The sequence below is a fragment of the Elephantulus edwardii genome, unplaced genomic scaffold (genome assembly GCF_000299155.1).
Source record: "Elephantulus edwardii isolate Elephantulus edwardi_28Jun2011 unplaced genomic scaffold, EleEdw1.0 scaffold00129, whole genome shotgun sequence".
NCBI lineage: Eukaryota > Metazoa > Chordata > Mammalia > Macroscelidea > Macroscelididae > Elephantulus > Elephantulus edwardii.
Window position 1 is genome coordinate 2,914,706 of NW_006399879.1, and position 14,252 is coordinate 2,928,957.

Consider the following 14,252-nt stretch of genomic DNA (forward strand, 5'->3'; position numbering starts at 1 on the left):
GGCCCCAGGTGGGCTGTGGGGACAGGGCAGGGTCTGACTGTGTCTGTACAGGCCCCGGGTGGGCGGTGGGGACAGGGCAGGGTCTGACTGTGCCCACGGACCCCAGGGTCAGGCCAGGTCACTCACCTTGTCAGGGTGGACGACCAGCACCGCCCGCCGGTAGTGCTTCTTCACCTGGCTGGGCGTCACCAGATCGGCCATGCCCACAGGCGTCCAGCGGGACTCTCCAGCCCATAGCACCGTGTGCAGTGTGGACAGCAGCGCCCGGATGTTCCGCTCCTTGCCTTCGATCCAGTCCAGGAGCTGGGGGGACATGCACGTATGGGTCCTGGGTGCCCACATGCCCTCGAGCTGGCACAGCTGCACCCAGGATAGGGTGGGGCCGCCGCCTCGAGGGGCAGCACTGAGGTCGGGGCCTGGGGTCTGTGCCGGACTCTGGGGTTTAGAGCCCTCGTCCCTCACACAGCCATCTACAGGTGCAGCAGCCCTGAGGGATGCAGGCACCTCCCCACAAGCCCATGGCTGCTGTGTGAGGCTCCTGCCACGTGAGGGTCCCTGGTAGGGCATACTCCCAGGAGTACCTGTCCTCACTATGTTGGGGAAACAGGGTCTGGACTCACGGCTGAGCCCCCCGAGGGCAGCCTAAGGCATGAAGCGTGCCAGACACAACTGCGGGAGGCCCCCCAGGCCCTCTTCCTGTTTAGGGCCGGGCTCCACACTTCCTGCTTGGAACCCTGCATGCACCATGGGGTGTAAAATCAGTCTGTCCTGTTGCTGAAGATGAGACTGTCTCCTCCCAAAATAGACGGCCACAGCGCTCAGTGGTCGGGCAGCTGTGCGACGATGGAACCCCGCACACCGTTACAGCACACGGACACCACAGCCCCGTTGGTGCAGGGGGAGCTGCTGGGAGGTGGCTGGGACAGCCTTTGTCTTACAAGAGACAAGAGTGAAGTGAGTAGGGAGGGGACCTGAGTGTCCCTCAGAAGTGGGGTGCACCCTTGGGACTCTGGCTCCACATGCAGGGAACCTTCTGGCCTCAGGGGACGGCCAGAGCCAAGGGACACAGAGAGATCTCAGCTGCGGGGGTAAGCCTTCACCTAGAGCCGGCGTCCTGAACCCACGCCCGGGCCTTCTGTGGGAGAGAACACAATTCTGCTGATTAGAGACGTGTGCTATTTCCAGGACAGCAGCACCAGGGACCGGACAGAATGTGGGACCAGGCGCTGCCTGAACAGAAACCTGAAATGTGGAGGCCGTTTTGGAATTGAGTCAAGACTCATCAGGGCCCCAAGGCCACACACGCTTCTCAGGCACGAACCCACCGGCGGCCCCGTGGGACAGAGGCGGGGAACCCACTCCTGTGCAATGCTCAGCCTCGGAAACAAGGGGTGAGGGACAGAAGTCCTCACGACCAGACAGACACCATGATAAATGGGGCAACGGACGTCCTCAGGGCCTGCACTCCACCTGTGCGAGCAGCAGTCGAGAAGCTGAAATCTGCTCTCAAGAGTTGCTTTCTTTAAAGGGCCGGAGAGCAAGGAGGTCACTTTGAAGACGAAGGTGCGCCTGGCCCAGGCCGTGTTATTTCCAATTGCTTCACATGTTTGCGGAAGTTAGACAATGGAGAGGGAGGAAGGGAGAACTGATGCCTTTGAAATGTGCTTTTGGGGAACAGTAGTGAATAAACTATGGATTGCCAAGATCGCAATCAGTTACGTGTCGGGAGCCGTGCAAGCAGAGTGCTCCCTGGACGCCGGGCGGGAGGGGGCTGGACTGACACGGTGACTGCGAGCGTGGACGTGAACATGCCGAGACGGTGAGCGTGGCGTGGGACTGGCCGCGGTTCCCACTGCTTCTCCCGGGCTCGCGGCTCCGGGAAACGGTTCTCCTGGGCTGTGAAGCTACTTCCTGGCCATTATCCCTTTTTTCTCTCCAGATTTTCTCATCTGGGCAGGAACATCTACCTGATATGATGTCTCCACTGCACCTGGAAGCAGGTGACCTGGACTGTACACAGGTCCATGGATTAAGAGGAGTTTTGCCCCAGGATGGAATGTGAACTTGGAGTTAAGATTCTTGGGATGATATGATGGGGTGAAGGTAACGGTGCGTGTGGCCAGGACACGTGCTAAGGGGCCAAAGGCAGAATGTCACTGATTTCACTGCAACCCCACTGATCCATGCCCACGTGGCCAGGCCAAGACTCTCAGCAGTTATATAATGATGTGATCACGCAGTCGTACAACCACCTCACCATGTGCCACGAAGGGGCTGGTCAATCAGCTGTAAGGGGATTAACTAGAATGAGACTCATCACCCTAAGTCAGGTCGCAGACTTGACCTGAGACCCCCAGGCGTGTGACCTGGGACCTGCATAACCATTTCTTTTACAAGAAGTAAAAAGAGACAGAAGTGCACAGAGCAAGAGGGACGGACTAGCACCAAGACAGAGAGCCGCACAGTCCCTCCTCTGGACCAGGGCCCCTGTGCTGGGAACCTCCCAGAACCAGGAGGGAGCAGTGCTCTGACTGTGGCCCTCTGGTCTCCTACGTGGAGACAGCATCAACTTGTCTGTTCAAGTCCTGTACTCGTGGCATTTCTGTCAAAGCAGCACCAGGTCAGACTGGCCTCCAGAAGGGGCACCACGCAGGACGGCACGGCCATCCCGTGCTGACCAAGCCCACTGCTCATGCTGGCCGAGCAGAGGTCCTCTGGGCAGAGATGCTGTGGAAGGTGTCATGGAGGTGGCCGGCCACTCCGGCTCCCGTGTGGACAGTGGCCAGCCTGCAGCCCCCACTAGGGGCTCCATGCCAGGCCCCCCTGAGCCCCAGGGTCCCACACTGCTTCCCGTGGTCAGTGAAGGTTGAGGGTTCCCAGGCCACAAGGGCCTCTTGGGGTGCCCACATCTGCCGTTCCCCATCCTCCCGACACCTCGTGCCAGCACCTAGTGTGCGCAGTGTTCCCGTGCTGGCAGAGGACAGACTGAGAACAGGGATCAAAGACACCCCGCCCATGAGGACCACATGTGTACCCCTGCTGCTTACTAGTGACCACAGATCCGACTAACTGGAAGAGGATGCTGGGAGGGACGGGGACGTGACAGGGTAACGGAGGGGAGAGGCGGGGCACTGGAGGGGAGGGCCAGGGTGCCAGGCACCAGATGAGGAGCGCATGGTACCTTCAGCTTGAGCGGGTCCGTGTCTTTCGCCATCTCCTGCTTCCGCATCTCAGCTATGGTCTTTGGTCCTTTCTTGTCGGATTTAGAGGAAAAACCCTCATTGGGTAGCAGGTCTTCGAAGTCATTTTCCGACACTTTTGGTTTTTGAGCTAGAAGAGAGTGAAGCCTGGGGTAGGAAGTGGCCACACGGGTGAACCTCCCTCCTCTGATGTCCCCTTTGACCCTGGGAGCGTGTGCACAGCTCCGCTATCTCCAGAGCTGAGAAGCAGCTTCTCCAACACCATCCCTGCCACAGGTCAGGTGGCGCACAGTGCCTGGACCTGATGGAGGCGTGGCCAGGACTCCCCACACCTATGCCCTACAGCCCCCTGGCACCTGAAGGCCCCTCCATTTGCTTTGTGACCCCCCAGAGTGGACAGCAGAGGGGAGCAGGTCTTTGACCAGCCTGGAGCCCAGACTCTGTGAGGCTTGGGCTGGCCCCTTCGGATGGAGGGGGCAAGGGCTGAGGGAGTCAGTGGGCAGAGCTCACCAGGAGACACCGAGAGTTACCTCAAAAGGGGACATGCCACCCTGCCCACAGGATCTGGACACACACCAGAAGGGGGGCAAGTGAGGCTTCCTCTGAGCATGCCTGTGTCCTGCCTCTCTGCTCCCCAACCACACCCGGCATGCACCCCTGGACAGTCTGAGTAGCAGAGCCCCTGTTGGGGGACCGGGTGGGAAGAGGGAGGCACCCAGGACCCATACATTTCAGTCACTGCTCCCCAACTACAAGTGACAAGAGGGCTTGGTCTGATCTCAACACTCTGGGAACCCACCTTTAACCAGCTTTAACTCGAGAAGGGGTGGGGCACACTCACCGAAGCTGGGTGCGCGGACGCCCCTCTCCTCTCGGCCCCCAATCACACTGAAGTTCGGGGTGTAGGTAGGCCGCGGTGATGGGCAGGCTTTGGCAGGGCCTGGTTTGGTCTGGGGAGACCAGGTGGCGCCCTGGGTGGGAGGCCGGCTCTGCCAGGCGCTGCCACCGGCCCTGGGAGGCGGGGCTGCCTTGGGAATGAAGCCACTAGGAGGGAATCCGCTGGTGGTGCCTGAGGGGACAGCGTGGGTGGGTCAGTGGAGGGAGAGTGAGAACATGACAGCTTAGCACTTTCAAAACATGGGCATCAGAAACGGAGTCACGGAATAAGCCTGTTACCCTCGTAGTGAGAGTCTCCCTGCTTCCCCAGCTGCAGGGAGCACAGCCAGCACGGGAATGTTCTGGACCCTGGTCAGACACGGTGGGGGCCAGCTGTCGTGATAAGTCCTCTCCCTGAGTTCACCCAAGGTGCTCACTGTTCAACAGGGGGCCGGAGGCCAGAGTCCGGCGCCGAGACGAGCCTGAGGGTCTTCTTCCGAGAGATCAGACTCGAGAGCCCACAGCCCACAGCCCTACCCTGCATGCCCGGGTGCCACGGGGCAGAGACACTGCCGACACACGGCAGCCTGGTACTTCCAACTGCTTCACTTACACAGGGTGACTACGGATGACTGAAGAAGGGACGTGTGTGCACTGTCTCACACGCTGGGCTGTGTTACCGGGCGGACCAGTCTTTGGAAAAGGATTTCAGGCTTAAGAAAAAAGTAGAGGATGAGAGAAAGAGAAGAAGCTCCTCACTGGGGTGAATTCTCGCCCCTGCACGGTGCCCAGCTCTCTGCCGGTGCCACACGCCTTCATTTCTGGGGCGACAAGACACTCTGATTTCCACCATGTGCTTATGTGAAACCTATACTTGGACCAAGAGGCGGTTGTCAGAACAGAGCAAGAAAACACTGCAGGGTTCAAAATCGGGAAGGGTGTACGCCAGGGATGTGTCCCTATTTTTATACCTTTTCAATCTATATGCAGAACAGATTATCCGGGAGGCTGGGCTCTACGAGAAGGAATGTGGCATCAGGATTGGAGGAAGTCTCATCAACAACCTGCGTTATGCAGATGACACAACGCTGCTTGCTGAAACTGAGGAGGACCTGAAGCGCTTGCTGCAGAAGATCAAGGGCTGCAGCCTTCAATATGGATTGAAGGTCAACATCAAGAGGACATTATGCTGAATGAAATAACTCAGTCACAAAAGGACAAATACCGTAGAAGACTGCTGTAAGGCAGTTTGTGAAAACTGTGGGGGGTTTGGGTGGGGTTGCAGGGAGAGTAGAAAAGCAATGGTAAAGGATCAGGGGAAAGTAGGACCAACCTGGGAAGAATGGACAAATGGCTACTAAGGGTGTTACAACAAGCGACCTGGAACAGGACACGCACAACTGTGCTCGCAGTGAGGAGGGGGTGGGGGAGAAGAGAAGACCAGGGCAGCAGAGATGGGTGGATGCGGTGAAGGGACGGGAAAGGCACAGTGAGGATCTGGTAAGACGCTGTGATGAAAGAAACCGATCAATTATAATTGATCAATTATAATTGATCAATTATAATTCATATTAGGAAACAAAAACGTGTACCAATGACCGAAAACCAAAAAACTAAAAAAAGAAGGATAAAAAGTTTGAACCCACCAGATGCTCCGCTGGAGAAGGAGGGGCAATCTCCTCCTGTGCCAGTCAGATCCGATTTGATGGTACACGGGGGGAGAAAAAGAAAGAAATATTATGCAAGTTCAAAATATAGAACGGTAGAGAAACTCTTGGAAAAACACAATGTACCAAACTTGACTCAAGAAATGCAAAGTCTAAACTGTGCTGGAACCACATCGGCCACTGAGCTTCTCTTCCTGAGGTCCTCTGAGACAGCACCTGGAAGCTGGGCCTGCTCCAGACCAGCTGGCTGAACAGTCACTCTAACTCGAGCTGTTAAAGACATTTAAAACGCTTCCTGCAAAGGGGAAGAAAGCCCTCAATCACGCTCCTCTGCCTTCCCAAGTGGGCTTTGCACAAGCCTGTCTGTAGCTACAAATAGGTCTCCCAGGAAGCTCTGGCAGGAATCGTGCTGCGGCCACACACCCGCAGGTCTGGCCCATCCTGGTTCTGAAGAACTGTCGTCCTTACTTAAGCGCCGGGTCTCCCCGTCCACAAGCGTGGGAAGTCTCGTCATTATACAGACCTGGTTTGATCTTTTGTGTTTTGTTTTATACTTTTCACCACGGAACTCTCTTGTGAGATTTACACTTGGGCTTCACTCTCTTTTAAACAACAGTCCACGGTGTGACTGAATTTCCAGTGTCTGGATGTGGTTGTTCAGTGCGGCATTATTCTGAACAGAGGACGGGTTCCTGCCCGTCCTGCCCCGTCCTGACCTCTCTGCCGAGCGTGCGTCTGCAGATGCGTCAGCGTCAAGTCATCTCTCTGCGGGGCTTCCTTTCCGCTCCAACCTTCTGGTCTTCCAAGCACAATGCCCTTTCCAGAGACTGGCCCCTCCGGACAGCATGGCCAAAGGCTGGGAGTCAGGCAGAAGGCATCAATGCCTCTTCAGTCTCCCTTATCACTGACCCACTTTCACATGAAGCTACTGAAAGTAGCGTGCCTCAGTCTTTAAACTGACGTCTTCGGCTTTCAGCAAGTTAAAGAGGTGCGTGGTAGCACACGTGCCCGATGCAACATGTCTTGGCCACCGCTGCCCAGGGTGTTGATTGTGGAGCCAAGTAAATGGAAATTTCTGATAAACTCTCGTCTCCTCTGTTATCATGATGCTGCCTATTGGTCCGGTTCTAAGGGTTTTTGCTTCCTTAATGGTGATGTGTAATTCTGAAGGCTCTGTCATCTGCATAACGCAGGTTGTTGACGGGTCTTCCTCCAATCCCAATGACACGTCCCTCCAATCCTGATGATGCATCCTCCAATTCCGACGATGTCCCTCCAATCCCGATGATGTCCCTCCAATCCCGATGACACGTCCCTCCAATCCCGATGATGTCCCTCCAATCCTGATGATGCATCCTCCAATTCCGACGACATCCCTCCAATTCCGACGATGTCCCCCCAATCCCAATGACGTCCCTCCAATCCCGATGACGTCCCTCCAATCCCGATGACACGTCCTCCAATCCTAATGACGTCCCTCCAATCCCGACGACGTGTTCCTCCTTTCATGGTTGTGACTACTGCGTCTTTTTATACACTGCTGTGGTTGTAGGTGCTGTCAAGAGGAGTACAACTCCTAGTTGCCCTGGAACAACAGATGTGACCCTGCCCTGCGTCCTCACCATCTCTGACACCCTCGCACCCACTGGGGCAGTCACTGCGTCAGTCCACCTGGCTGAGGTCTCCTCCTTTGCTGTCCTCCTACCTTTCCAAGCAAGATGTTCTCCAAGGAACAGCCTCTCCAAGTAACATGCCTAAAGTATGATTCGCCACCGTTGTCTCCAAGGAGCACGCCAGCTGCACCCTCTCCAAGACAGAACTGTTAGTTCTCCTGGCCGTCCATGGGATGTTCAGCACAAAGGCATCAATTCTGTCGTCCTTTTTCACTGTCCAGCTCTTAGCAGCCCAGCAGGGGATTGAGAAGACCTTTTATGTGCTGATGAGCTCTGTACGAGTGTTTTGTGGAGGATCTTTGTGTCTGTATTTATGAGTTACACTGACGGTCGTCTTTTTCTGGACCGTCTGCCTGAGGTTCCAGGTTAAGGGGGGGAAGTGTCTGGCAGAATTCTCAGTGAAGCCACGTAGCTCAGAAGGTCTGTAACTCACAGCTCATTACCTTTAGCTGCAGGCGCTGTTCTGACTCTGAGTTGCGCCCCATCCTTGGTGTCTCTGGGCTGAGGGATGTCTCTCTGCAGGCTCTCTATCCCACAGTCTGCAGCAGGCTGCAAGTCCCCGCACTGCGCAGTCCATGTGTCCACACAGCGTGGACACCAGCACAGGAGACTCACTGCGATTATGGGTGTAGCCCCACAACCACACGCACACGGGCAGTTGAGCCCATGTCCACCGCCTGCAGCTCCACTCACACGCTGACCTCGGGGCCTCTGGAGCTGTGATCCCAGCTGCCAGGGGCCAGGGCGGTGCCCGCCCGGGGCTTCTCCCAAAGGGAGGCTGGAGCAGACCTCGCAGGGCAGGGTCCAGCAAGAACCTGCTGAGGGTGTGACTGACGGAGCCCTGGTGGTGCCGTGGCCAAAGCACTTTCCTGCTTAGCAGACATGGGTGGTTTGAATCTACCAGTGGGGAGAAGACGAGGCCAATAGCGTCTGAGGGTCGGCCCAGAGAGCCCATGGTCAGCCCCACTCTGGTGGCCCAGGATGCCCGTGGGCAGCTCCACTCTGGTCGGCCCAAGGAACCTGTGGTCAGTTCCACTCTGGCAGCCCAGGACTCCGGTCGGCCTAGGATGCCGTGGGCAGCTCCACTGTCCTCTGCTGTCCCTGAGAGCTGGACTCAACGGCAGTGGGTCTGGCTTTTCTGAGTTACCAGTTAACAAACTGGACCAGGACAGAAGCATTCTTCAACCACAAAACACCGAGGTCAGCCAAACCAGCCCAGAACGAGAGATGAGGGCCCATCTCGGGCAGCTCACAGGCTGATGGGGGCAGGCACCCAGGACCGCATCGTGGTCCCCAAAACTCCCAAGAACAGAAATCCTCATGGCTCATAACACTGCCCACACCCCCCTCAGACAGTGAAGGCCCGCTACCTTGCAGGCCTGAGCCCAGGTCGCCGAGGTCAGCAAAGGGGTCCAGGCTCTGTGACTTGGTCTTGCTGGTCGAGGGGGCAGGCGGGGCCGCTGGCTGAGCTCCGGATGAGAAGAGGGGGCCTGAAAGGACAGACGGTGTGAGGACACATGTCCCCAAGCCCTGTGCCACTCATTTCCTGACCTCTCCCCATTGTCCACGGGCACCTGTGCCCAGGGCCAGTGGCCACTTCCTTCTGAACGAGATGGGTGCTTCTTCAGCTCATTTACAGTCTTTATTTCCGAGCAGGACAGTACGTGACCGTTCGGTGTGGGACCTCTGCTCCAAGCTAACACAACAACTCGTATCAGAACCAAGGACGTGCACGTGGTCCTGGCTCTGGGACACCAGCTCCCAAGGCCTATTTACCACGTGCGTCCTTCCCAGTCTCCTCGTAATCGTGTAAGACGATGACTGTTTTTATTGCTATCTGCCACTGAGTCAGAGCTGGGTCACACTGGACCCTCCGATGGGCTGTCAGAGGCGGTAAACAGCACAGGAGGAGTCCGTCCATTTCCCCGCAGAGGAGCTGGTGGATTTGAACCACGAACTTTTCAGCTGGCAGCCCAACCCCTAACCACTCAAGTCACCAGAGCTCCCTAGAAAACAACACAGTGAAACGTTCAAGGTCGTCACTGCACGGCCACACTATAAAAATCTCCTGCCGCCATTGGAGGCAAAGGCTGTCTCTGCAAATCAACAGGAAAATGAGCCTAGAATGTCAAGTAGCTCTCAAAGGGAAAACAATGCGGACCACTCAAAACCACACCAGCGTCCTCCGTGGGGCATGCAGGCGCGGAGGTGGGGGCGTGTGACCTCACCACCAGCTCTGGTGGGAACCCAGGGGCAACCCCTGTGCACAGGTCAGCAGGTCCGTAAGGACACACACCTGAAGTGAGGACAGGTGCCCTGGTGGCACAGTGGTCAAAATGCTCAACTGCCAGGCCCAGGGTCAGCAGTTCGAACCCAGCAGCCTCTCTGTGGGAGAAAGCTGAGGCGATCGGCTTCCCCGAGATCACAGCCTCGGGGTCCTGCAGGGCAGTCTTATGCACAAGCCTGACAGGCACACGGAGTCACCAATGGAGTCACTGCTGGTCACAGATGATGTGACCAATGGCAGAGGGTCTGGCTTCTCCCCATGGAAAGGGGAGCAGGCCCCCGAGGCTTGGTAAGTAATGTATGTGCTGACCCCTCAATGCACTACCAGAAATTCCTCCACCAGATCCATGCCCATCCTGAGAGGATGCAGACACGGGCATGGTACAGGCGCATGGGGGACCCTCACAATGGGAGACCCCGGGTGTGACCTGACCACTGACAGCTGGGACAGTGACACGGGCGTGGTACAGGCGCACGGGGGACCCTCACGATGGGAGACCCCGGGTGTGACCCGAACACTGACAGCTGGGACAGTGACACGGGCGTGGTACAGGCGCACGGGGGACCCTCACGATGGGAGACCCCGGCTGCCACCTGAACACTCGCAGCTGGGACAGTGACGCAAGCATGGCAGAGGCACCCGGCACAGGCCGACGAGGGACCCCGGCAGGCTCTAAAACGGGGGCCTCAGGAATGGGCAGTAATCACAAAATGCTCACACCGCATCGGCATGAAGAATGCATCAGGCACACGACCACAGCTGTAGGGGACGCTGAGCACGCGGGCCTGGACACACTGCCTGCCCCTCGGGGTTGCGCCTCTTAGCTACCCATGGCGGAAGGGCCCCCCACGCACAAATGCTCAGCCCTTCTCCAGCCGGTGTGGGGGTGGGCCCATCGAGTGCGGCCCTGCAGGCCTGCCACAAAGGACGAAAACCAGGTGACTCCCACACAGTCCCCTGCAGACTCTATGGGGTCTGGGGTCCCCTACCTTCTGCAGCAGGCTTAGGGGTCGGTGTGGATGCTGCAGCCTCGGCCCAGGTGTCCCACCCTCCGAGGAGGTCCGGCTGGCTGGAGGAGGCCGCCACCCTGCTGGGCTCTCCTGGGAGGTCTCCTGGGAAGAAAGGAGCAGAAGAGGGTAGCAGACTTTACCATCTGTCGGCCCCGAGGGCAGGCCCCTCACGTGCTCACACATGGCCCACGTGGCACACTGGGGCAGGGGGTGCCTGGTGAGGCCCCCTCTCTGCAGCTGTCCTTCAGGACCTGGCAGGGGGAAGCATGGGTGGCGAGACAGTCCCTCAAGGGCAGGGCTGGTTCCTCTGTCGTGTGGATGGGCAGTGGGCTTGGGCCAGCCGCCTTCAGGCTAGGTCTGGGCCTGCTAAGGGTGAGGTGGTGGGCACTGAGCCCTCAGCTGCCAGGTGACTGGCCCCAGTCAGAGCCCTGTCACCTTTCAGGACTGACAGTGACATGTGCTGGCTGACCATACTGCTGGACAGGAGAAATGCTGTCTGTATGTCAGGCGTCTGAGAAAGCCTCAGGTACACTGAAATCGCCAGTCCTCACATGCCTTTGGGCACCTCCAGACACCTCCTCCTGGCCCTCTCAGAACCTTCCAGCGGCCAGGGTGGGGAGGGTGCTGATGGCCACGGCTGCTCCAGGACACCGTAGACCTGGGGCCCTCTTGGTGGCCACAGAGTCCCACAGTGATGACAGCAGCACACACAGTGTCTGTCTGCCTGCCACCCTCCCCGTCACCAGTGCTGGCATGGCTCCGGGGCCCCATTCCACACTTGGCACCCACACAATCACCAGGGCTTTCCTACTGCTCTCTGTCAGTGTTTGCCCCTGGACTCCTCTGTCCCCATTGTCTACTACCCCACAGCAGCACCCCAGCACCGTGTGGAGCCCTGAGGTTCAGCCTGGACTCCTGTCTCCACTGTCCACCACTTAATGACACCCCAGCCCTGTGTGGAACCCTGAGGTTTCATCCTGGACTCCTGTCTCCACTGTCCACCACTTAATGACACCCCAGTCCTGTGTGGAGCCCTGAAGTTCAGCCTGGACTCCTCTGTCCCCACTGTCTACCACCTAGTGACACCCTGGCCCCATGTAGAACCCTGGAGTTCAGAGGGCTGCACCTGTGGGGTGGGCTCAGAGACACCTGCTGAGAGGCCTGCAAGTACCAGGACCAAGGAGAGAGCTGAGGGGCTGCACGAGGGCAGCTCAGGCAACCCCCCACGCTGTGTCGAGGTGTCACTGACCTCCCTCCACGTTCCATGTCCAGGTGTCACTGACCACACTGTCTCTCCCCGAGGGCATCACCATCTCGCCAGTCAGTGCCCAGCCTGCATACATGTCACTGATCCCCCCACCGTGCACATCCAGGCTGCATGGACATCACCAGTGGCGAACATTGTAACCAACTTGCACCCAGTGATGTCCAGACCGCGTGGCCATTGCTGACCCTTCCCGCTGTGTCCAGGATGGGGGCGTAAGCAGTGACCTGGCAGCCAGCACGCCCACCAATGCCCCAGGGCAGGGGGCAGAGCTGGCCCTGAGGGTGGGGCTGGGACCCCCACTCCACACCTTTCTTCATCACCCAGCCTCAGGGGCAGCACTCCCGCTCTGCTCACGTGACGGACACCTGCCGTCTCCTGCTGCAAGAGGCGCAGAGCTGCTTGGAGGCAGGAAGCTGGCCACTGCCCTCTGCCCCCAGACCCAGCGGGCACCCAGTGAGCGAGACCAGGAACAGGTCCTGGTCTCCCCGAGGCAGGAACGCGCAGCGTCCCCACGCACCGCAGCCCCCCGTGCCCGGCAGGTGTGCCGTGGGCAGAGCTTACCCAGCTGCAGGAAGTCGGTGCTGGAGGAGGAGGGCGGGGCACCGTGGGCGGAGGGGAAGGCGCTGGGTGGTGTGACTGAGGGGTCCGGATGCAGAAACTCCCCAAAGAAGTCGGGCTTGGAGCAGGTTTGGGTGTCTGGGTCAGCAACTATCAGGAAAGGGTCGAGCGGGTCAGCTGGGAAGAGAGGCGAAGGGGTGCATTCGTCAGGGGCAGTGCTGAGGGGCCGAGGTCACCGCTGACAAGCCCTGGCCACAGAGCCCCCAGGAGCTCCCTGGTTGGGAGAAATCTGCTCGTGGGAAGGTCTGAGAGGTGACCATGACCATGGCTATCGGCAACCTACCCTGGTAACCAGCGGGCACCCTCCAGGAGTTCTGTGGGCCATTCCAGCCAATGATCAAAGCCGGAGGGGCAGGCCGACACTGGTGCCAGAGGTCAGGGTGCCGAGTGACCTCCCGGCTGGCAGCCACAGGGCAGTCTGATGGTCAGAGGTCAGGGTGCCGAGCAGTCTCCCGGCTGGCAGCCACAGGGCAGTCTGAGGGTCAGAGGTCAGGGTGCCGAGTGACCTCCTGGCTAGCAGCCACGGGGCAGTCTGAGGGTCAGAGGTCAGGGTGCCAAGGGGCAGTCTGAGGGTCGGAGGTCAGGGTGCCGAGTGACCTCCCGGCTGGCAGCCAGTCGACATTCTCAAGGTCTGAGCTAGGCTTCCGGCTGTCAGTCTTCACACTGCACAGCTCTGGCCCCCACAGCCCGGATCACGCTCTCGGGGAGGGGTTGTCTCACTTCCTCTGTGCCCATCCTGCCCGCTCAGTCTGCAAAACACCTCTCCTAGGAGGGCCAGAACGGTCAGGGCACCACAGCCCGCAGGGCACCATGTCGGAGCCGGTGGGGGGCCCTCCTTGTCGTGGGGGAGGGGATGAGTGTACATGCCAGCAGCTGGTGGCAGCTCTCATGGGGGGATGCATGTACAAGCGGGGTACCCTTGTGAGGGTACGAGTGGGGGGCCCTTGTGGAGGGGGTTCTCATACTGGCTAGGAGCCCTCTGGGAGATTCACATACCAGCGGGGGGCCCTCGCTGAGGGGGGTGAACATCTAGCCCAGGCCCCTCGTGGGGGGCAGTACATGCACTAGGAAGTAGGGGGGCCTTTGTGGGGTGAGGGGAGAGGTTCCAGCTGGGAGGCCTTAGTGGGGAGGGGAGTGCATGGACCAGTGACCGGGACACTTGTGGTGGGAAGAGCACCTCCCAGCCGGGGGAGGGTCCTAGGATGAGGGGTGCATGCATCAGCTGAGGGGTCCCCGTAGGGTGTGTATGTGCACATACCAGCTGGGGAGGTCTGGGGGCCCCCATGGTGGGGTGCAGATACCAGCTGGGGGCCCTAGTGAGGCTGCGTGTTCACATACCACTAGCTGGGAGCCCTCATGGGGAGGTGCATGCACCAGCTGAGAGGAGGCTCTTGTGAGGAGTGTGTGTTCAGATGCTGGCAGCTGAGGGGAGCCCCTTGTTGGGGTGGTCCCTCATAGGGAGTGGGGGGAATGTACACACTGGTGACTGGGAGGGATCAGGGTTGGGGATGCACTTATTGGCTTTGGGGGGGGGTCCTTACTGGGGGGTAGAGGTTCACATACAAAGGGGTCATCATGGAAGGTAGGGGTGCATGTGGGGAAGGGGGACCCTCAAGGGGGTAGGGGTGCACGTACTAGCTGGGGGGCCCTCGTG

General features: G+C 58.8%; 1 protein-coding gene across 2 annotated transcripts in view; it reads right to left on the reverse strand.

Annotated features, from left to right (window-relative positions):
* GAK (cyclin G associated kinase) overlaps positions 1 to 14,252 on the reverse strand; it is a 106,306-nt gene that overhangs the window by 614 nt on the left and 91,440 nt on the right. For both annotated transcript variants that reach the window (XM_006893591.1, XM_006893590.1), the window contains 6 exons: positions 12,542 to 12,715; positions 10,693 to 10,815; positions 8,787 to 8,906; positions 4,042 to 4,269; positions 3,182 to 3,330; positions 127 to 303 (listed from right to left, as the gene is read on the reverse strand). In XM_006893591.1, the coding sequence (XP_006893653.1) occupies positions 127 to 303; positions 3,182 to 3,330; positions 4,042 to 4,269; positions 8,787 to 8,906; positions 10,693 to 10,815; positions 12,542 to 12,715 (971 nt within the window). The remainder of the gene's footprint in view (positions 1 to 126; positions 304 to 3,181; positions 3,331 to 4,041; positions 4,270 to 8,786; positions 8,907 to 10,692; positions 10,816 to 12,541; positions 12,716 to 14,252) is intronic.